Source organism: Crotalus tigris, unplaced genomic scaffold (assembly GCF_016545835.1).
Source record: "Crotalus tigris isolate CLP2741 ecotype Arizona unplaced genomic scaffold, ASM1654583v1 scf7180000024362.2655971311:6658466, whole genome shotgun sequence".
Taxonomy (NCBI): Eukaryota; Metazoa; Chordata; class Lepidosauria; order Squamata; family Viperidae; genus Crotalus; species Crotalus tigris.
In genome coordinates, this window is record NW_024100530.1 from 3,099,408 (window position 1) to 3,123,767 (window position 24,360).

The 24,360-nt window shown below is 41.4% G+C and overlaps 1 protein-coding gene across 2 annotated transcripts; it reads left to right on the top strand.

Moving 5' to 3' along the window:
* Window positions 1-12,831: 12,831 nt before the first annotated feature.
* On the top strand, window positions 12,832-21,328 carry RRAD (RRAD, Ras related glycolysis inhibitor and calcium channel regulator). 2 transcript variants are annotated; one of them, XM_039327597.1, is made up of 5 exons: window positions 12,832-12,951; window positions 13,762-14,168; window positions 16,345-16,418; window positions 17,620-17,824; window positions 20,118-21,328. In XM_039327597.1, exons 2-5 carry the CDS (start codon window positions 13,775-13,777, stop codon window positions 20,393-20,395), a joined length of 951 nt encoding a protein of 316 aa, XP_039183531.1. In that variant the 5' UTR covers window positions 12,832-12,951; window positions 13,762-13,774; the 3' UTR covers window positions 20,396-21,328. The 2 variants fall into 2 exon arrangements, with proteins under 2 accessions (XP_039183531.1, XP_039183533.1); XM_039327599.1 differs by having other exon boundaries at window positions 12,849-12,951; window positions 13,766-14,168.
* The last annotated feature ends 3,032 nt before the right edge of the window (window positions 21,329-24,360 follow it).

The following is a 24,360-nucleotide window of genomic DNA, read 5'->3' on the forward strand; positions in this document are numbered from 1 at the left end:
GTGTGGCCCATTGGGTGGGCGTGGCTGCGGTAGTAATGGCAGACTGGGTGGGACTAAAAAGTTCAATCAATTCCAACTTTGCAAGATCTTTTTTTTTCCCCGCGAGAAGTTGTAATTGATTGATTGAACCTTTTTTTTTTTTTTGCACACGGCGGTGGAGGCCTAAAGCGAAAAGGTTTTATAAAACGCAGCTGAAGGCCTAGGACTGGGGCAACGGCGCGCGTGCCCACAGAGAGGGCTCTGAGTGCCGCCTCTGGCACCTATGCCATAGGTTCGCCACCACTGCTGTATGGTGATAGTCCAATCCACCCAGAAGCCACCAGATTAAAGGACAGCTAAAGGAGGGTTAATTATGAGCATTATAGAATCTTAGTGGTAATGGGCTTATCTAAGCTATCTGTTTTTGGCAGCTGTATACACTTTAGTCCTTGACTTGCCACCACAATGGAGCCCAAAGCTTTTGTTGCTGAGACACTTGTTAAGTGGGTTTTGCCCCATTTTATGACCTTTCTTGCCACTGTTGTTAAGTGAATCATTGCAGTTGTTAACCCTGTAACACCACTGTGAAGTGAATCCAGCTTCCCCATTGACTTTGCTTATCAGACAGTCGCAAAAGGGAATCATGTGACTCCCCAGAGGTTGCTACAACCGTCATAAATGTGAGTCAGTTGCCAATTGTCTGAATTTTGACCCCCCCCCCCCGTTGCGGGATGCTGCAAAGGTCGTAAGTGTAAAAAAACGATCGTAAGTTACTTTTTCCAAAGTTGTTATAAGTGCGAAAGGTCACTAAGTGAAAAATACATCCAGGCAGTCCTCGACTTACTGACTCTTAATTTATTTATTTATTTATTATTATTATTATTATTATGGATCATTGCACAGTCAGCCAGAGGTTCAGATGGATTTGGCATTTTTGTCTACCTATCGAGTCCTTACAAAGGACCTGGGATAGGCAGATGTGGATGTTTAATGGTATTACAGATATCGTCGCAAGATGGAAACAGTTCCTAGTAAGGCCGCCTTTTGCAATTGACTAATGGCGAATTTGTCAATCCCGATGGTGTCCAAGTGGCGCTCCAGTTGTTTTGGGATTGCACCCAAGGCACCTATTACTATTAGTACTACCCTTGCTTGCCTTTGCCACAGTCTTTCTATTTCTATTTGTAGGTCTTTGATTATTGTTGTTGTTGTTGTTATTATTATTATTATTAGCATTAGCATTGAGAGTCAATCAAAAAATTAAAACAGGGTCAAACCAAGGCTCTAAGTTGAATCGCATCTGTTAAGGAACTACCAACTTTCTGCTAATCCCCCTGCCCCCATATGAATACTCGAGTACTGACATTATCCTGAATTTTAGAACGTGATCAATGGGTGGAAAGTCCCACTCATCAAAACGGACAATGAATGACCGTGCTGAACAAGAATTTCTTGGAGCGCCCACTCTTGACCCCAGGGATAATACAACTCCCATGGGACAGATTCCGTTGGATCAACATAGCCGGCCTCTGGAATCTGGGAAGCATTTTTTGTTTTGCTTTGTTTTGATTGATGGCACAGCATGGCGATTGGGAAAAAAAAGAATCAATTTCAGAGCTGATTTATTAGCGTTGGTTAGATCGAGAACTCCGTGGCCAGTTAATATATGCTTCAGCAGCAGTCCAAACTATGTATCTTATTAAGTTTGGGGGAATCAAGTTTTGAATCCTGAATGGGACTGGATTTCATGAGAGATCAGGAATGAAGAACCAAAATAATTTCTCTGAGGTTCTTGGGTTAGAACATAGAATAACAGAGTTGCACGGGACCTTGGAGGTCACCTAGTCTAACCCCCTGCTCAAGCAGGAGACCCTATACCATTTCAGACAAATGGTTGCCCAGTCTCTTTTTGAAAGCCTTTAGTGATGGAGAACCCACAGCTTCTGAAGGCAAGCTATTCCATTGGTTAATTGGTAATTGGTGAACACAAGAGAGACCGTCTTTTCTACAAAGACTTCACTCCTGTTACCATTAGGGTCTATTTGATTCCCTTATCGCAAGAAGCTCTAAAAATGTATAGATTTACTCCTTGGGTAGTTTCACTACACAGTAATTTTTTGGATTTTTCAGTTTGTAACTGAATCTGATTTCAACACAATAATGAAATGGTTTCAGCTGCTGATGTAGGCGGATTGTGTTCATGTTTTATTTTGGGGGGATTTTACATGTTAAAGGTGTCCTAGAACATGGAGAAAGAGAAGAAGAAGAAGAAGAAGAAGAAGAAGAAGAAGAAGAAGAAGAAGAAGAAGAAGAAGAAGAAGAAGAAGAAGAAGACGAAGAAGAAGAAGAAGAAGAAGAAGAAGAAGAAGAAGAAGAAGAAGAAGAAGAAGAAGAAGAAGAAGAAGAAGAAGAAGAAGAAGAAGAAGAAGAAGAAGAAGAAGAAGAAGAAGAAGAAGAAGAAGAAGAAGAAGAAGAAGAGGAAGAAGAAGAAGAAGAAGAGGAGGAGGAGGAGAAAAAGAAGAAGAGAAGAAGAAGAAGAAGAAGGAGAGAGAAAGATAGAGAGAGAGGGAAAGAGAGAAAGAGACAGAGGAAGAGAGAAAAAGAGAGACAGAGAAAGAGAGAGAAAGAGAGAAAGAGAGAGAGAATTATGTCTTCTAAGTTCTTCATCCTATCTATAGACTGAAACATTGTGAACAATTCCCTGAATTTCTCCAGGGTCAAAAGGGATTGAGAGAGAAAGCACATTCCAATAGTTATTTGGAGTGGGATATTAGAAGTGAAAATAGATCAGCTTCTTTTCTCCCCTGCCTTCAAGGATTTATCTATTTGTGTATAAACGTGTTGTCCTGGCAAGTGACAACAGCACCAACTGCTGAGCATCTTGTCTCTGCAATGCACAAACCTCACATACTTGTAGGTCTAGGGCATTGTGGGAAGAAAATGGAGGCTCTTTCCTCCTCACGTAGGCCCAGTATGAGATATTTCGCTAAACTCTTTTTTCCTATGAGGGTGCTGAGAAAAACAACATGGAAGAGAATATTTTTACCTCAGGGTTGGCACGAGGGCTCCTCGGTGCTCTCCGAGGTGGGTGGTTTTCTTGCAGACGTATTATTGTCCAACTAGGTAATATCATCAGTGTGAAAACAACAGGGGCTTTGTCTCAGGAAAATGACGCCAGAGAAATTTGGGCTCAAGAACGTAGCCCAGAATTCACACCCTCTTTTCTGCATTAGCATGAGGGTTGAGTTACCGCAAAGCTAATAATGTACAATGTGAGCATATTAAAAAGGATAGAATAGGATTGTATGATAAAAGATTCAACTGGCCTACTCTGATGGAAGAGATGGAGGAGGACAAGCAACACCCTGCACCCACCACCCCCCTCAGGAATTCCTAAAAACATGCTAACCAACCAAAAACTAACCAAGGAGAGAAGCAACCTGGGAGAAATTTCCTAACAGTGAGACCAATCAACCAATGAAGTTAACTTGCCTCCAGTAGTTGTGGGTGCTCCATCCCTGGAGGCTTTTAAGAAGAGACTGGACAGCCCCTTGTCTGGAATGGTATAGGGTCTCCTGTTTGAGCAGGGGGTTGGACTAGATCAGTGGTTCTCAACCTGTGGGTCGGGACCCCATTTGGGGTCGAATGACCATTTCATGGGGGTCACCGAACCACACTGTCCGCCATTTTTTTCCCTTTTCCCTAGCTGTCCTACTCCCTCTTATTGGTGGCCACACCCACTTGGGGGTCACCACAACATGGGGAACTGTATTATGGGGTCACGGCATTAGAAAGGTTGAGAACCACTGGACTAGATGACCTCCAAGGTCCCTTCCAACTCTATTATTCTATGTTCTAATCGAACGCACCTTTGCTCTATCTATTCTACATCATTCACCTCTTTTTAAGTACCTGCACCCACACACTTTAAGACCTCTTTTTAAGTACCTGCATCCACACACTTTACATTTCACCCACAACTGTGTGTGTTTCATTCTTTGCCCTTACCCTGAAACAGTGAGCAAGGAAAAAAACGTGTTCAGTGGAGGGTGGAGGAGAGAGAGAGAGAAACCGATGAGGGAATCACCGCTGAGCTCATCTCCTGAATTTATTCCCAGGATGGCATTTCATTGCAACGGAGGGTGAGCACATCTCTTGCTCTTGAATCAGCTGCCTAAAATTCCAAGCAAGGGATGAAGAAGCTTCTCAAATTCTGACCCCAAGACCTATCCTTTGCATCACTCTGTGCTGGGGGGGGGGGAGATGGGAGAGGGAGAAAAAGAAGAATGGAAGACCAGACCTAAATATAACAGTTGCCACAAATTAGATGATGACCCACTCACTTTCTAAAAGAGTTTGAAGACAAGAGAAGGTGGGCCACCTGCTTCAAGCCACAATCGGGCACTTCAAAGGAACCACGGTTTCGACAACCCAACAGTCCTGTGTTTCTCTTCTCCTAACAAGTATACCCATATCTGTGTCAGGAGCAAAGGATATGGACCATACCCTACCTTGCAGTTCAAAAGATGTATTGCTCAAGTCTATACACAAGAATCTAGTCAACTAAAGTTCAGTACTAAATTGGCATCAGATAAGGGTCAACAGAATTCAAGACTGGTTGGATGCGGACCATTTGTGAAAACGTAACGATTCCAAGCTCATGATGCACTTAACTCCACCTCCCCACCCCCAGCTCTGCCTGCTCTTCTCTTACAATCTGCAGTTTTAATCAGTCAAGTATGCTCTGTTTTAAGTTAACCCTGTGTAGTCCCCCTTCATTGTTTTTGAAATGGTATTTAATATTTCATGGTTACTGAATATGCTTATCTTTTTATTGAGCTTCTGGGGTTGGTTGGTTGGTTGGTTGTTTTTGCTAATGTGGTTTTGCATTTTTCAAAAAGGCAACTTGCTTTCTCAGCGTGTGCTTCCTACTGCTTTTTCTTTGGGTTTCCTTCTGGCTACAGTTCTGTTAGCATTCACAACCGTTGGTGTCAGAGAGATTGCACACATGGCAGGTTGTCAGGTTGGATAGGAAGAGCTGAGCAATAAAACTTGGCAATGGACGGGAGGAAGATGTTATAAATAAACAGAATGAAAATAGAATTTATTAAAAAATACAGGACTCATATTCTTTTGCATGTTCTGCAAGTATGGGAAGGTAAATTTTATTATTATGGTCTTTAACCAACATCGGTATATATATGCATATGTATACACACACAACATTCTACACAACTCAAAAAATAAGAATTCAAAAAGAATTCAAAAGAAAAAAGAGGAAATTTGAAAGAAATACAATTTTATTGGACAATATTTGTGGCCTTACCTTCATGACAAAAGTGAGGCCAAACCTGATTCCCTGATGAGTCAGTGTGATCTTGTGATCTGTTAGAAAGTAGGAGATGTACAGTGATCTCCTCTCCCCAAATATTCTTTTAAGAGAGGTGAAATTAGCACGTTGTGCAAGTTGGGTACAAAATTATAACCCAACCGAAGATGCTGCACATTTTCTATGTCAGAGGAATCATACATGCATGGTTGTTCACGGAATGGAATACTTTGATATTTCCCATCAGTGACTGCTGAAGGGAGCTGACAGGCTCTAGACAGGGCAAGTATCCTCCCTTCAGCCTCCATAGAGCAGGGCTGCACGGTACCCTTGATGGCTTCATACGGTGGATTGCCATTACACAAACATATCCCATAATAAGCTTATTAATACTGAGATTGCCAGAGTGCTCTTTTTTTTGCTGTAACTCATTCACGTAGCAACCTGTTGAGAAATGATATAGATAGAAAGATAGAGATGACGTGATAGATAGATAGATAGATAGATAGATAGATAGATAGGTAGACAGACAAGTAGATGTTAGATAGATGGTAGATAAATAGATGATAGATAGAGAGACAGGCAGTCAGACAGTCAGACAGATAGATAGCTAGATAACTAGATATAGATAGATAGATAGATAGATAGATAGATAGATAGATAGATAGACAGACAGACAGACAGACAGACAGACAGACAGAGACAGACAGACAGATGTTAGATAGATGGTGGATAAATAGGATAGATAAATGATATAGATAGAAAGATAGAGATGACATGATAGATAGATAATAGGTAGATAGATAGGTAGATAGGTAGGTAGGTAGGTAGGTAGGTAGGTAGATAGATAGATAGATAGATAGATAGATAGATAGATAGATAGAGAGAGAGAGAGAGAGAGACAGACAGACAGACAGACAGACAGATGCACAGTGGAAGAAAAGTCAAGAAAGATCCCTAGACAAGAGAAAAGTCAGGGTTTAATTCTAATGATGGTAATAATGATTACAAGATCACCAGCCACTGCCAAAGTCTTGAACCATGCGTGAATGTCAGCTAACTGGCAATCTATAAAGCCGCCTTACGGGATACCCAGAGGGACCCATCAGTTCAAGCCAAATTTCTTTGCTTGTTATAGCAGCCAGCTTGGCAGGGTGACACCTCAGATGTTCCCAGAGCTAACACAGCCTTTGTCATCTCTGTTTCCCCCCCCCCTCCCCTGGCTCTAATGCTAACTGACAAGTCTGCCTCTTGGTTGAGCGATAGACGGTCGGCTCTTGCCGAGAGCTGCTCGTGACCTTTTCTTGTCACATTAACACTCCTGGCTGTAGTGGGCTAGGAGAAGGGAGCCCAAAGTGAGCCCACTCTGCCAGTCAAGCAATTTGCAGACTTCCCTTAAGGGTAAGGAGATACGGCAGCTAAGCAGCCAAACAATAAATAATAGCACGTAGCAATGTGTGCCCGCTCAGTTATGGCAATGTGGCCGAGCTGTGTGGGACTCTTTCAACCACAAGTGGAACTTGTGATTCCCTAAGGCTGAAGAAACAACCCCTGGACTCACCTTGATGGCTTGTTTCAAACTGTGCTGTGGGAGATGACCAGGATGAGCCTGAGGAAGGGGTCAAACGTGACATCAGTTTTGAATCCCTTTGCGCCCACCAGAGATCTAAGTCCAGGCCACCTTGAATTCCATTGTCTCTTACCTATCGCCAATTTACATTGACCGTTAGTAGTTCAGATTCTTGTACTGTAGAAAGCTTAAGCTTGCGATAACTGCTTATAACTGCCTGGGTTTCCTAATTTCCATGCTTGGTGTTTGGTTTATCAAATAAATGTAACTGTCTGGCTACGCACTGTGGGCTAAACCGCCAATCATAGCCTACGACCACAAGGTTAGATTCCTCCCAGATCTCTAAACCTCACTACATCATTCTTTGTGATGTAGTGTCATGTGTGAACTCTGCCAATGGCTTGTCTAGTGAGTTAATAATAATAATAATAATAATAATAATAATGATGATGATGATGATAAAGTTGGAAGGGACCTTGGAGGTCATCTAGTCCAACCCCCTGCTCAGGCAGGAAACCCTATACCATTTCGGACAAATGGTTGTCCAATTTCTTCTTAAAAACTTCCAGTGTTGGAGCATTCACCGCTTCTGGAGGCAGGTTGTTCCACTGGTTAATTGTTCTAACAGTCAGGAAGTTTCTCCTTAGTTCTAGGTTGCTTCTCTCCTTGATCAGTTTCCATCCGTTGCTTCTTGTCCTGCCTTCAGGCACTTTGGAGAATAGCTTGACTCCCTCTTCTTTGGGGCAGCCCCGGAGATACTGGAACACTGCTATCATGTCCCCCCTCATCCTTCTCGTCATTAAACTGGACATACCCAATTCCAGCAACCGTTCCTTGTATGTTTTAGCCTCCAGTGCCCTAATCATCTTTGTTAAATGGGAGCTAATGGCGGGGTGAGATTTATTTAGAGGTTTCCAAGGATACGGTGTCATAACTGCTATTCCTGATTCACAAGGAGTCAGGAGCCAGCACCGGTTCCCACTTAGGGATTCCTTCTCTGAAGGCCAGCAAGCATACCAGGCCTGACTCAACAGCTGCTGAGAATGCAGCTGCCGATCAATTTGTCAGGAGACGGTGACGTTCAAGTTAATTGACTAAGGAAAAGGAGAACTCTTAGGGTCCTTTTTTAAAAAAATTCATCAGATTTGGTGGCATCGGAAGCTCAAGAGGACTTGCCTGCTTTGTGACATTGATTTTACAGGAACGTAAAAAGACGGGAGATTGATTTTATGTAGGGAACTGCAGCAAGGTTATTGTGCACAACAATGAAGGAACATTGAAATGCCCACAGTGAATTGTAACGATGACAGAATTAGCAGAAAGGACAAAACTGACTTCTCTGGTCAGGGATAAAGCAACGAGTCCTTTTGTTAAAGACACGGAACCTTTCAAGGATTTTTTTTTTGCTGAAAGTGGGGAAAAAAGCGAAAGGGAGATTTCTGGATCTGCTGACCGAAAAAAAGGTTGAATATGGGATATTTCTGTAACATAATCTTAAAGAGCGAGTAGGGATAGTTTGTTTGCTGCAAAGAAGATCAGAAGTCACTTTAATTTTCTCTCCCCCCCCCCTGTCCCCCATTTTTCTAAGTGCATTGCTTTTGGCCTATAATTTTCCTAACTTTTCTTTATATATTTTCCCATTTTACCTTCTATCTGTGTAAAAATAAGAGATGCTTTATTGGGGAGATGGGCAGCAGTGTATAGATTTAATAAATAACTAAAAGCAAACGAAAATCTCCAGTAAAAAATTTTTATATTTTACAGGCTTGTGTTTCCCTAGATGCCAGACAAAGATCTATTACAGAGATATTTCAATGCCCTATTTCTGGGCTAGTAAAATGGGGTTATTCTAGATAGGAGCAACAAAGACTGAGCAATACATTCCTGCTGTCCACTTCATCCTCTCCTTACTCTCCAAATGTATGTAGAGAGAGGCTATCAGAGCCACTTTAATACCTATTGCTGTCTGACCCAAACAGCCAAGCTGGTTCCTTTTTTTTCATATAGCAGACAGGATTGATCTGGCTGACCTATGCTTCACTTCCTGCCTAAGCAGCTGGTTGGACTAGAAGACCTCCAAGGTCCCTTCCAACTGATTCTATTCTATTCTATTCTATTCTATTCTATTCTATTCTATTCTATTCTACTCTATTCTATTCTATTCTATTCTCATTTCCATATTCTATTCTATTCTATTCTATTCTATTCTATTCTATTCTATTCTATTCTATTCTATTCTATTCTATTCTATTCTATTCTATCTTGTCCCCATTTCCATATTCTATTCTATTCTATTCTATTCTATTCTATTCTATTCTATTCTATTCTATTCTATTCTATTCTATTCTATTCTATTCTATTCTATTCTACCCCCCCCCCCCAAATCACACTTGAAGGCAACAGACTAGTTTCAGGATGTGGAATCCGACTGTGCCCTGTGATACACCTCTCCAAATTTCACATCCAAACAAGTGCCAATTGTGTCTAATGGTACAGCCAACTCTGATGGCCATTCTGGAGAATGTTTTGCATTCACGGAGGCTGCAATTAAGAACCCAGCCTTGACACTGGAGGTGTGGTGTGAGAATGCTTATCTCTTCCTTCCGTGCATCACATGCCTCCTCTTTTACCAGGAGTTATGCTCCTTTTAAACCCATGCATTTCCTTGCCAGGTATGGCATCGCATGACTTACTCATAACTGCAAGATCCAATCTGGGTCTGTCACCGGGACCAGAGGTTTAGTCTTCGGAGCTTTTGGACTTGTGCTGGAATCCATTCAGAATGGTGACAGAGAAATTCCCCAGTACAAGTCTGAAAACTTGGAAGACTAAACCTCTGGTCCCGGTGATCAACCCAGGTTGGATCCCATAGCGTTATCCTGGGACATTTATTTTTGCCTTCATTTGTGACCCATAACTGGCCATGACTTTGCATTAGAGGCATTCCTTGTTTGATCTTCATCGCTGTCCAGGATAAACACATTTCCTGCACGGAATTATGAAATAGCCCATTGCTACAGGTCTGCAGGTGAAGGAAAACAGAACGCAATGTGACTGGAGAGAGCTGAGCTGGCTAGCTGCCTGGCATAGGGGAAAGTTTTCGCCACACTGACACAGCCATGCTGTGATTCCTATTTGAGCAACTTTACTATAACCCATGCCATCTGCCTGCTTTGTTTACCTTGGATATTCCCAGTTAATCCTCAGTGCTCAGCAGTTGTGAACAGCAACCTGTCCCTAAAACTCTTGATTTTCAGATAGAATATTTCACTGTATTTAACAGATTGGAAGGGATCTTGAAGATTTAGATCCCCTGCTTAGGTAGGAAACCCTATCCCGTTTCAGACAAATTGTTTTCCAGTCTCTTCTTAAAAACCTCCAGTGTTGGAGCATTCACAACTTCTGGAGGGAGGTTGTCCCTCTGATTAATTGTTCTAACTGTCACTTGAAAGAATAAACTTTTTTTTCTACAGTTATAACAGAGCAGAATAATAATATCTTTTTTATATTTTACTTTCTCTTTTGAATGCCATGGTAAATGATCACCGCAAATATTGGCTCTATACTATTGTGCATATGGCATTAGATTAGACCCTAAGTGAGTTTAATTAATTTTGGAAAACAAAACTGAATTCTACCTGGGAAATTGTACCCCATCATAGTTTTACAACTGCAGCTATAAATTTGTCTAGGTTAGTTGTGCTCTATTTTACTTTCTCTTTTGAATGCCATGGTAAATGATCACCAGAAATATTAGCTCTATACTATTGTGCATATGGCATTAGATTAGACCCTAAGTGGGCTTAGTTAATTTATGGAAAACAAAACTGAATGCTACCTGGGAAATTGTACTCCATCATAGTTTCACAACTGCAGCTATAAATTTGTCTAGGTTAGTTGTGCTCTATGCAGAACTAATAAGATGCAAAACAGATTTTTTAAAAAAAACATTTTTATTTTCATATGCATTTGAAGTCCAAATGCACTTAGATGCCACAATGATAAGAAAGATACACATGATTGATTACACAGCTACTATGAGAAGGTAGGCTATTAATAAAACTCAGTGCTTATATTTAGTGTATTGCATTTGCAAACAGAAAACATCACATTGCAATAGATATTCCTTCTCTCCTTATCTCACAATGCTGTTTAATTCCCCATGAAGAAATGGAAATAATGATATGCTGTGCATTATTTTCCCTGGAGCCAGGAAAGCAAAGTAGTATTTGGGGGAATAATGTCATTGGGAAAACTGTGGAGTTTTTTTTAAAGCTATATGAGAGTATTTAAAACATTTATAGTCAGAAAATCACCCAGTTTTAAGATGGATGCAAATATGAGTGTTCATATAAATTTAGCAGTTTCAAATCCAGCTTTATTACCCTACCACTAGTTCATTTTCTCTTATTAAAACCACCAGCCTTTGCTGAAAAAGGATAAAAGTGAGCAGTTCAAAATCACTATGCAATGATTCTGAGTACATGCATAATTATAAGGCTTAACTCACACCCTGTGGTGAGTCAGTCATTACTGCACTCTGCATGTGCTCTGAAGCGCTCTCATCTCAGTCTAATTTGAAACCCATATCAAATTAGAAACCACTTCGTCAGCTTTCACTAACTGGATCCTACCTCCAAGATTCAAATGACCTATTTCCCCAAGTCTCTGAAAATCATTTCAGTTGACAATTGCACAGTGTATGTTAGTATTCTCTAACAGCTTTCTTATAATTTATAATCTATGACCTATCACTCTGTTGTTTCTATGTACAGTGAGAGCTTATGCACCAGAGACAAATTCCTTGTGTATCCTATCCTATTCTATTCTATCCTATCTATTCTATTCTGCATTCTATTCTATTATTATGATTATATTCTATTCTTCCTTATTCTATTCTATTCTATTATTATGATTCTATTCTATTATGATTCTATTATTATGATTCTATTCTATTCTTCATTATTCTATTCTAATCTTCATTATTCTATTCTATTCTATTCTAGTCTTCATTTTTCTATTCTATTCTTCATTATTCTATTCTATTATCATGATTCTATTCTATTTTATTCTATTCTATTATGATTCTATTCTATTCTTCATTACTGTAATTCTATTCTATTATGATTCTGTTCTATTATCATGATTCTATTCTATTCTATTCTTATAATTCTATTCTATTCTTCATTACTCGATTCTATTCTATTCTATTATGATTCTATTCTATTATCATGATTCTAGTCTATTCTATTTTATTATGATGATTCTATTCTATTCTTCATTACTCGATTCTATTCTATTCTATTATCATGATTCTATTCTATTATTATGATTCTATTCTATTCTTCATTACTATTCGATTCTATTCTATTATTATGATTCTATTCTTGTTCAGTCCTGCACTTTGCCACCATCTCTCGGCTGTTTTCAAACCCATTTTAAAAGCGCATAAATCAACATGCCACGTTTTTATCCGGCGCTCCATGTGGTTGATGTTTTTTTTCCTACCTGCTAAGAATTCGGTGTAACTCTACAAATTCCCTGTTGTTGTTTTTTTTAATCCAAGCAAAAAGGAGAGTCTATAGTTGCCGCCGATGCCTTTAAACAAAAAGTAATTTTTATCATGATGATGATGATGATGATGATTTTTTGGGCTTGGGCTAAACGCGTCTGTTGATTCATGTTTTTTCAAACACGAGGACGGAAAACCCCACTGGTTTGGATTTTCTGCCGGCTGCTGAAATAACCGTGACTAAACGTCGTCCCGGAGGGCACCTTTTTTTCCAAGCAGAGAAGATGGGAGAGGAAGGGGGGGGGGGGAGAAGAGGAGGGAGAGGGAGCGACAGAATTCTAATTCAGAACCTGGTTGGGCCGTGGGCTATTATGACGTCACCAGGAGAGGCGGGGCCGGGGTAAGCAGGCTCTTTATAAGTCGAGCCGAGCGGGACGAGGAAGATCAAGCGAGGCAGTTCAGCTCCGGGGGAAAAAAAAAAGATCAAAGCGCAATAAAGGAGCCGAGCCGTTCTGCGCTTTCGGATCTTGCTTTTCTTATTCTAAGCGCGACCCTCGCCAGGTGAGTTGGCTTTCGGAGAGGCATCGGGGTTGTTTTTTTTTTTTTGCGTGAGACGGACTCGCCACTTCCCACGGGGGCTGTGGTTTCCCTGCTTCCCCTCGTGGCTTTCCTTTCTTACTTTGGAAGGGGGATCCTCCCCTCCCCTCCCTCCCTCCGATCCGGTTGAACCAACTTTCGGCTCATCCCCGCCACTAACCCCGTGCTCCTTAAGCTCCCGAGTTTTCTAAGCTTCTGACCCGCCCCCTAACTTTTCCTTTTTTCCCCCTAACTAACCCCTGTCCACGCATAGCCAAGATCCGAAGCGGGGTTAGGGATCAGGACGAAGAATGGGTGATGCGGCTCCTCCGGGTTGAATTCGGAGGAGAGACCCTGCGTGGGGGGTGGGGAATATATTATTATAATATAATTATTATAAATAATAATAATAATAATAAAGTTGGAAGGGAACTTGGAGGTCATCTAGTCCAACCCCCTGCTCAGGCAGGAAACCCTATACCATTTTGGACAAAAGGCTTTCCAGTCTCTTCTTAAAAACCTCCAGTGTTGGAGCATCCACCACTTCTGGATCAGGTTCTTCCACTGGTTAATTGTTCTAACTGTCAGGAAGTTTCTCCTTAGTTGTAGGTTGCTTCTCTCCTTGATTAGTTTCCATCCTTTGCTTCTTGTCCTGCCTTGTCCTCGCTTTCTTCCCCCTCCCCCCCGCCCCGTTTGCATTTGCAAAGTCGAAAGGGTGGTTACTCCGGGGTAAACCCCGTGTCGTGGGAACGCGCTGAGATCTTTCTCTTCTCCGTTTCTTCCCCCCCCCCCCAGCCAGGAGCCCCTCATGACCCTGAACCGCGGCGATAAACTGAGGTACCTGGACAAGCGGCGCGGGAGCATGCCCTTCGCGGCCCATCATCCGCAGCAGCAGCAGCCTCTCCACCGACGCAGCATGCCGGTGGACGAGCGGGACCTGCAAGCCACGCTGCCGCCCTCGCCCCGGGGCCAGCTGGCCAGCCTGATCCGCTGCACCTCCTACAACCCGGGCCAGGAGGAGGAGGAGGAGGAGGAGCGGCGAGGCTGGGCTTCCGATTCCTCCGACTCGGTCATCTCCTCCGGCAGCGACTCGGAAGGCGGTCTCTACAAGGTGATGCTGCTGGGAGAACACGGCGTGGGCAAGACCAGCCTGGCCAGGATCTTCGGCGGTGTGGAAGACTGTCCGGACGCCGAGGAGGCAGGTGAGAAAGAGCCTCGCGGCCCAGGAATGGAATAGAATGGAAATAGCGGGAAGGGACCCTGGAGGTCATCTAGTCCAACCCCCCTGCCCAAGCAGGAGACCCTACCCAGGGGTAGGCAACCTTGGCTCTTTTATGACTCGTGGACTTCAACTCCCAGAATTCCTGAGCCAGCCAGCATGGCTGGCTCAGGAATTCTGGGAGTTGAAGTCCACGAGTCATAAAAGAGCCAAGGTTGCCTACCGGTGCCCTACACCATTTCTGACAGATGGCCGTCCAGTCTCTTCTCGAAAGTGCAGAGAAGAGTAACAAGGATGATTAGGGGACTGGAGGCTGAAACATATGGAAAGCCTCCATTGATGAAGCTCCCACTGTCCCATTGGTTGTTCTCACTGTCAGAAAATTGCTCTTTATTTCGAGGTTGAATCTCTCTTTGATCAGTTTCCATTCGTTATGCCTTGTCTGGCCTTCAGGTGCTTTGGAAAATAGGTTGACCCACAGAGGACCAGCAAAGGAGGGTGGGGTGGGGGGTTGGTTAAAAGCTTTGTGCCCCCACAACCAGGAGTAGCTCTGCCTTTCTTGATGGTGAGATGGGGCAGGAGAGCCAATCGGAAGCACCGTTTTTTGCAGGAAGGACCTTAATGCTCTCTGAGCTTGGTGGTTTACTTGCAGACATTTCATTACCCAACTAGGTAACATCATCAGTGCTAGTAAGTGCTAGCTAACCCCGTTCCTTAGTAGCACCGATGATGTTACCTAGTTGGCTAATGAAACGTCTGCAAGAAAATAACCAAGCTTGGAGGGCATCAAGGATCTCTCATTTCAACCCTGAGCTTCAAGTATTCTCCATTGTTGGTACTGTTTTTACATCCCTAGCATCATCTCCTCTTGCCCACATCTGCTTGAAATCAGTAGTTCCCATTTCCCGCCGTGTTGAAGCTGGCATCATGCAAAGATTTTATTCTAAGTCAGAAGTAGGCACGACTCAGTCTTAAAAACAGTGAAATCCCTAAACTCAAGAAAAGAAATCCAGTTTTGCCCACTATGCATCATTGCTTCCTTTACTGAAGCCACTGGACATGCTAAGAAATGTACACTGTAGTTCCTAAATAGCCTTCAGAGGCTTCTTTCCCTTGTTGAGGCAGCCTGGGGTATCTTCCAGATGTATGGACTTCAATTCCCAGGACTCCCCAGGGTACCTGGCCATTGCTGGGAATTGAAGTTCACAAATCTGGAAGACGAAGCACATCCCTTATAAACCTCTGATTTAAATGCCTTTCTGTTTTTAAATATGCTTTTAAAACTAAGAAAAATCTGTTGGAGAGTCTTCATCAGTCCCAGTTAGTATATAATTGTGAAAACATTGTCTAAAACGATTATGTATCTACTGGTATTTTGAAAAGAGTTGCTCAGATTTTCTTTATTTCATTGCATATCATCAGTTATATTTCTGCATTGCCCCTGCTTTATCCACCCCATCAAAAGTTAAGGAAAAATAAATTTAAAAGTAAAGCTGGTGTAACATTCATTCTGTGTTATTTTTCCCTATCTTCCCCTGTGTCAGAATAGTTTACAAATAATTGAAAGAAGCTGTAGGGTTCATTTGCTCTAATGTTCTTGGGCTCCATTAAGCTCAAACGTTCTGTATTGCAATTCGTTTGACAGCCGAAACACACTAGCTTGAGCACAAGTTCAAATGTTTTGAATTTTTCAAAGAAGTTGGATTAAGTTTACAATCCTGTGTTTGTATTTCTGACCTGTACGCTGTCCACTGTGTTTATTTTTATTTAGAATAGTTTTATTACTCGAACAGACTCACGTGTGTTCTCCAAGCTTTACATGGCTTCAATAACTGCCATAGAAAATATATATAAAAAAACCACAAATATATTGAGGTTGTACTTTTATGAGCTGAGTTGATGTTTTAGCAAATTAGGCGCAAGATTTCCAGTAAATCTCTACAAAGTATAATTCAGGGGGAAAAAGAAATGTGTAGGAGAATATGTGTATATATATATATATATATTATTGATTATTGGAAACTTGAAAGCTTTATCTTATTTTGTAACATTTCAGTTGACTTCATAAAGCCTGGATTTTGTTTTTCATGATAGAATATTACTTTTCCTTTATGTAAACTAAATGTTTTGTCCTAAAGTCTCCTTGATTTGTCTTTCAGGCAATACGTATGACAGATCTATTATAGTTGATGGAGAAGAAGCTTCTCTTGTGGTGTTTGACATATGGGAGCAGGTAAAGATTTACTTTTTCAAATATTTTATTTACAATTATCTGCAGTTACCTCCCTTTTCATAGCTAATAGCATTTTGTCTATCTTGTGTGGAAGGTTAGTGATTTGGACTGATTTCATATGAAATCACTGTTTGTCCTAGGTTTGTTCTAGGTTTAGCTACTAAATATGTGGACCCTCCCACTATGTCTGAATTTGGGCTTCCACAAGTCCAAAATTAAATATAAACAAGCTAAGGTTTATTTTTAGTTACAATGAAGCTGCCGATCTTTGTTCAGATGGGCGGCTAGAATAAATATGAGATTAGGATCTGGATTCTTGCTGGTCTTGCAGTATCCATCTTCAAGTCTTGCTTAAGATCTAAACAAACATGGTTTCCAATCTGATTCCTTCACTGATCTACTTCTCCATCTGTGTTAACACATGATCAATCTTTAGAACAGAACAACAACCATATGAAATCCAATACTACATATTGGACTTTAATCTTATGAGGGTTTTTTTTAAAAATACAATTTGGGAGTAATTTTTTTCAGTCTTAAAGACAGTCCTGTGTAGGCTTACTCAAACAATAAGACCCACAGAGTTCAGGAGAGCTTACTCTTAGGTAAAAGGATATAAGATTGTAGCCAAGGGGGGAGAGAGAGAGAGAGAGAGAGAGAGAGAGAGAGAGAGAGAGAGAGAGAGAGAAAAGTTTATGTGCTACCTTTTATGTGCTACAAGCAAAAATGGCTTATTTTCCTACAATCCATATAAACAAGCTTATTTGTTAATTACATTTCCATACATTTTCTGTGTAGTTTGCAAGATAGAATTTGAAATTCTAGAAAGGCAACAGTGGAACCATAAAACCTAACAAGTTACAACCGCTACCATGAACTGCCCTGGAAAAAAGTTGACCTACAAGAATATATTTCATTAGGGAGTTGAAAGGTTGATAATATTTAGAGGATATAGATATAGATCCTGCCTTTTATTATTTTTACAAATAACCCAAGGAGGTGAACCTATCCAGCACAATTTCTCCTCCTATATTCCCCACAGCAACAAGCCTGTGTGATGGGTTGGTCCAAAATCACCCAGTTGGGTTTCATGGCTAAGGCAGGACTTGAACTCAAGGTCTCTTGTTTTCTAGCCTGGCATTTTAACCACTAGACCAAACTAGCTACCAATGTTTATATTTCTATTTTTTTTTAACCTTAGGATGAAAGCCAGTGGCTTCAGAACCATTGTATGAAGATGGGAGATGCTTACATTATCGTCTATTCAGTGACTGATAAAGTCAGCTTTGAAAAAGCTTCTGAGCTGAGGATCCAGCTACGGAGGGCACGGCAAACCGAAGACATTCCTATCATTCTCGTTGGAAACAAAAGTGACCTGGTCCGATCACGGGAAGTCTCTGTAGATGGTGAGATGTTATTCTACCATAAACTCAACGAAAACGATCAACTGAGCATGTTTCCATTGACAGGGAGTGAGTCATATGTTGATGACTATCAACGTTGGTAGATAATGACTTGTTTCAATAATACTGACTACAGGTAGTCCTTGACTTACAACATTCATTTAGTGACCCTTTGAAGTTACAACGGCACTGGAAAAAAGAGACTTGGGACCGGTTTTTACACTTATGACCACGGCACCCACAGTTACATGACCCAAATTTGAGTACTTGGCAACTGACATGTATTTATGAGAGTTGCACTGTCCTGGGGGTGTGTGTCATGTGATCACAACTTGTAACCTTTCCTGCCAGCTTCTGATGAGCAAAGTCAGATTGGCTTAATGACTGCATGATTCAGTTAAGAACTGCCAGGATTCGGTTAAGAGCTGTAGCAAAAAAAAGTCATACAACTGAGCAAAACTCACTCAAGAACTGCCTTGCTTAGCAATAGAATTGTTGGGCTCAATTGTGGCCCGTCAGCCGAGGATAACTTGTATTATGTTAGTGAATCATCCAAACATTTCTTTAACTCTTCCCAGTAATGGCAGAACCTGGAACAAGTTGCTCAAAAGATAAGGTGATCTCTTTGGAGTCCAATTCATCTCTGTAAAATTCACCTGTAAAAATCAATAACTTATGCATTCAATATGGCATTATAGATGTAATATCTTGGTTTATAATTTTCAGCAAAAACAACGATCCAGCGTAGAGTGTGAAACAATTCTTTGGTCAGTTAAAAAAACAATATTTTTTATTTCTTATCTGAATATTGTAGGCCTATGGATTTATGGGGTGGGAGGAAAGCACAAGTTGGGGAAAACCTCTCTGTGTGTTTGTGTGTTAAGAGCAGTAAACAATGGAATTGCTTATCAGCCACAAGAATGGTTACTATGTGTTTCCAACTCATAATGTGCCTCTGAGTGATAGTGGAGAGCTGAACCATGAACCTTTTGAAGTGCAGCTTCTCTGTGGCTGGGAAACATTTTGTCGCTAGAAAATAATCTTAACTGCCTTGTTTCCATTTTACTAGCTGCTTCTGCTGTAGGTCATCCTGGCTGGGCCTTATGAGTCTTGTAACCCAACCAGGAGCACCAGGTTGGGGAAAGCTACACAGGCCAGAATGAATGACCTTTTTTTTGTTGGGCTAGGAGTCTAGCAAGTCACCTTATAGTAATTTACAACCGTTTATTTGTCAACTATAGATAAGAACCCATTTCACAAATAAGTGTGGTATATGAGGCTAAAAAAAAAAGAGTTAAACTAATATAGGTAGTCCCTGACTTATGACTACAAATGAGCCCAAAATTTCTCTTGTTAAGTGCGCTTTGGCCTTCATTGCCCCATTTTTAAATGACTCACTGCAGTTGTTGAGTTAGTAACACAGTTAAGTGAAACTGGCTTCCCCCATTGACTTGCTTGTCAGAAGTGAGCACACAAACCCTGGGATACGGCAGTACATAAATAGGAGTCAGTTGCCAAACGTCTGCATTTTGATTACAGCACCATGAGGGTACCGCAACCGTTGTAAGTGTGAAAAATGGTCATAAGTCAAGTGACTTATGACCATTTTTCACACTTACAACTGTTGCAGGTTTGTTGTAACTTTGAATGGTCACTAAGTGAACTGTTGTAAGTCAAGGACTTACCACCTGTAGTAGAACAATCAACATTCTAAAAATATTAAAAAGCTGTAACTGACAAAGCTTAAAAAGAAGAACTATAGCAAATAGACGTTAATAAGCGGAGCCACTTCCATAATTCACCCGTTCTCTGGGGTCTCCATGCCTGATAGCACAACTAGGTTTTGAGGGACCTCAAAAGCGATGAAGGCAGCCTTACTTCCACAAAGTGGGCCCCACAGCAGAAAAGGCCTGAGCAACCCCCCAAATGTAGCTCACAAGCTTACATTGACCTCTAATCTGGGATTGTCAGTACTGAATGGCCATAGCTGTACAGTTCTCTTTCTGGAGATTGAACCTCATAGAAAACAGGTGCCCCAATACAACTGCAAGAAAGCAGTAGAGTATCTGCATTCATTCCATTGTCCTGCTGATAAGACAATCTTGGTCTACTTTGGGAGTCTGCTTGATCTGAGATAGCCTTTCTTTTTCGTGCTCACACTTGCACAATCTCCTATCCTCCAGCTTCCAACTCTTAACCTAATGATCTGTTCCCATCCAAATTCTGAAGCAGAGCTTGTGTTGTGTTGATTCTGCACGGTTGAACTAATCTTGGCCGTCTCTGTTCCACCCCTCAGAGGGACGGGCTTGTGCTGTTGTCTTTGACTGCAAGTTTATCGAGACCTCAGCCGCACTTCATCACAACGTCAAAGACCTCTTCGAAGGGATTGTCCGGCAGATTCGGCTACGCAAAGACAGCAAAGAAGACAACGCCCGAAGAATGGCCAACACAAAGAGGAGAGAAAGCATCAGTAAGAAGGCCAAGCGATTCCTTGGGAAAATGGTGGCCAAAAACAATAAGAAGATGGCATTTAAAGCCAAATCAAAGTCCTGCCACGACTTATCAGTACTTTAAAAAAAAAATGGCTTGTGGCAAAATGAGAAGTATGTGAGTGTGTGTGGGTGTGTTGTGAACCTGTCTCTGGCGGTTAAGAGTGAGGAAAAAGGACCTTGTGCAAAGCGACGGAATGGAAGGAAGTTGCTTCCTTCATGCCTTACAGTTCTTACGCGATGCTGGGAAATGAGATTACAGGACCTTCGTTGTTAGAACGGTTTCTAACCTTCAGCAAAAGAACTGATTCCTAAAAAAATAAAATTAAAAAAAAAATCAGCAGCTTTGTAACCCCTTTGGTTTCACTGTGTAAAATTGCTTAGCTGTCCTGTGGATATCAGGGAATCAAAGAAAAAGAAATGCACAGCGATACGGAAAAGAAGCGGAGTAAAATAACTATCGCCATAAACGTATCTCCTTGGCCAAGCAAAACTTGAACAGTGTACGCAGGCTCGTACACACTTCTCTTCGGGGGGTGGGTAGGGGTGTGTGTGTCTGCATTTCAATGAGAAGATTCAGTTCGAAGATGATTTAAGCAAATCACAGCATTGAAATGAAGCAGCGAAGTTGGTCGTCTTTATCAGATGGAAGCAGAGAGGCTGTTTCATTTTAGCTGTGGTTTTGGAGATTGTATCTCCAAGTGCCATGGATGGATGGAGAGATGCTCAAGGAAACTGGCTGTGTCTCCAGAATGGGACCTCAAAGTGTATCTCATGATTGCTGGCCCAAAGTGACTTAACCAAAGGTTGCCCAGGAGATAGATCTACTGTATATATAAGCAATTATTTTTTAGAAGTTAAATGCGGGTGGAGGGTGGGTGGACTTCAAGGAGTCGTTGGATGGAGAAAAGAAAAAAATATATAAATTACAATTTTTGGAAGTTGATTTGCACTTTCTTTAAATGTTTGTTACTTGTTTACATGCAGATTTTATAATAAAGTATTTCTGGTTACTATAGAAGGTTTTGTTTTTATTTTTCCTAAAGGAAAAAAAAATGTTTGGAAGGCTGAAATTTTTTGGCATTTTAAACATTGTTAACACAAATACTTTACAAACCAACTCATTGTGTTAGTATTAAATAATCTAGCTCATCCTGAAAGGAGGAAGGAGATACAAATATGCACAGATGTAAAGGGGAATATCTATACATGCTTTGGCAAACTTCTTTGAAAGTAAGTAAAGTATCTAAGGAGCCTCTTTTAATTGTTATCAAATTTAACAAAATGAAAATCAGTGGTGAAAAAAGTAAGGTTCTACATTTAGGCAAGAAAAACCAAATACCTTTATATAATATCATAAAGGTAAAAAAGGATATATGCAGTGTTATCTTCATTTTAGAGGTCAAAAGGGTCTTTCTGTCCCTCCCTCCCTCTCTCTCTCCCTCTCTCCATCTTCTGCTCATCTGGCAAGCTGGCTTCAAGCTGTTCTCCAACAAACTCAGGGGTAGGCAACCTTGCCTCTTTTATGACTCATGGACTTCAATTCCCAGAATTCCTGAGACAGCATAGCTAGGCTAGCTAGCTCTCTCCCGCCCTTCCTGCTTCCTGCTTCCTGCAGAGATGCAGCAAAGGGAAGGGCCTGGCTGCATAAGCTTTTCAGCTCCTGGGAGAACTCTGTGAGTCCATTCTTTTGTTTACACACTCACACTCTCTCTCTCTCTCTCTCTCTCTCTCTCTCTCTCTTATATACACACACACAGAGAGAGAGAGAGAGAGAGAGAGAGAGAGAGAGAGAGAGAGAAGTGCAATTGCCTCTCTCTGTGTCTGTCTCTCTCTGCAAATGGCAGAGGAGGCTGGGAGCTGCAGGGGGAAGGCTCAAAGAGCCACATGTGGCTCCGGAGCCGCAGGTTGCCGACCTGTGGAATAGGGGGTACCTTGCTCAATAGTAGTAACTGTGAGAAGGACCTTGGAGTCCTAGTAGACAATCACTTAAATATGACCCAGCAGTGTGCTGCAGCCGCCAAAATAGCCAACACAGTGCTAGGCTGCATTAACAGAGGGATAGAATCAAGATCACGTGAAGTGTTAGTACCACTTTACAATGCCTTGGTAAGGCCACACTTGGAATACAGCATCCAGTTTTGGTCACCAAGATGTAAAAAAGATGTTGAGACTCTAGAAAGAGTACAGAGAAGAGCAACAAAGATGATTAGGGGACTGGAGGCTAAAACATATAAGGAATGGCTGCTGGAATTGGGTATGCCTAGTTTAACGAAGAGAAGGACAAGGGGTGATATGATAGCAGTGTTCCAATATCTTAGGAGCTGCCACAAAGAAGAGGGAGTCAAGCTATTATCCAAAGCACCTGAAGAAGGCAGGACAAGAAGCAACGGATGGAAACTAATCAAGGAGAGAAGTAACCTAGAACTAAGGAGAATTAAATTCTTTTCAAGATTTATTTTTCAAAGCAGAAGACCAGCTGGGGGAAATTTTCATGACTGGAGTGTAATTTCTTGCACTTGTTTAGTGCTGAAATGGTCAACGAGCTCGCAAATGATTACATGAAAAGCTCTTGGAGTTCAGCATTCCCTCTGGCTTTAAAAAAAGATGTTTAAAGGATGGCATTAAATTCCCGGTGTGCGAACTGCAGAATGATGGAAGGATAGAACACAAAAAACACCAGCAGCAGAAACTTCAAATGCCAGTTTTAACAATAAAGTAATGCCGGAAGCCAAAATAAACCCAGAAAAAAATACTCTTAACAGTAAGATAGAAAAGCAGGAATTTGCGGGGTGGGGGTGGGGGGGGGGAAGCCTTTCTTGGGATTTGCAGGGCCAGTTTTGAAACAAGATGATGTTTTATTTTTATCCTGTTCATATTTAAATATTTTGGGCCAGGACTTTTCCCTCCAACTTGCATCATTTATATCATATATTGGTATATTATAGACCAGTCAATATATAATCGGTATCCTATTCTAATCAGTATATTATTTATATACTACTGCACACAACCTCTTTCAGAATTGCAAATATCAGTTATGGAACCCTTTCAAGCTTATTCTTGAGGAGCTACAGAACTTTTCATGGCAGCAGTGAAGGTGTCTATCAACCTTCCAAAAATCAACCAGGAACCTTCACAGCTATTTGTTTGTTTGTTTGTTTTTAAAAAAACTCAAACATCTCTGGAGATTCCTGGTTGACTTGGTGTAACCTACCTTGCAAGGAGGAGGGAAAAAATGAAGCTGGACAGGAGAATGGGGTGTGTTCTTCTGAATTCTGGAACTGTGGTGACTCAGTGGTTAGAATGCAATACTTTGGGCTCAATCTGCCCACTGCCAGGAGTTCAATCCTGACCAGCTCAAGGTTGACCTTCCATCCTTCCAAGGTGGGTAAAATGACGACTCAGACAGCTGACATTGTAAACCGCCCAGAATGTGCTGTAAAGCACTATGAAGCGGTATATAAGTCTATTGCTATTGCTATTCATTTGTATAAGAAAACAACACTAATATAGGAAACTTCTGTTTAAGACAAACTTGATGTTTGCTTCCTTGGGCAATCTCTACCAGGGTGCCTCAATGTGTCTTCACCCTCCTTTAAAAAGTACATTTTGAAACCACCTCTTCCAGTTTTTCCCAATTTGATGACAGCCACATTCTACGGTGATTTAATCAAACTTCCCAAGAAACATCGCCCCAATTTGCAGAGTGAGAACACTGAGGATGTCTGTGGCACTTTTTCAGATGACATTTAGAGACTCATGTTACCCGGCTGAACAACAGGAGAGCGGAGACAAGCTGTGATACAGCGAAACCCCTGGAAAGACACCTGCAATAATCAACTGGAGCACAAGTCTGCTCTCTCCCCCCCTCTCCTTTCTCCATATCCAGGAGTTTATATAACCACGTCTTGATAAAATGTCAGCTTTCATGGCATGTGATGGCAGAAAAGGCTGGAATAATAAACACAACTGTTCCTCTTTTTAATGTCAGAGAAAAGACTGCAAGACATAAGAAGTACTGGGATTTAACAAACTAATAACAAAAGT

Bases quoted from the DNA above. Each gene is read 5' to 3' on its own strand.
- RRAD (XM_039327597.1), top strand. From the start codon at position 13,775: ATGACCCTGAACCGCGGCGATAAACTGAGGTACCTGGACAAGCGGCGC. The intron at 14,169-16,344 runs GTGAGAAAGAGC...TTTGTCTTTCAG, and splicing joins TCCGGACGCCGAGGAGGCAG to GCAATACGTATGACAGATCT. The intron at 16,419-17,619 runs GTAAAGATTTAC...TTTTAACCTTAG, and splicing joins TGTTTGACATATGGGAGCAG to GATGAAAGCCAGTGGCTTCA.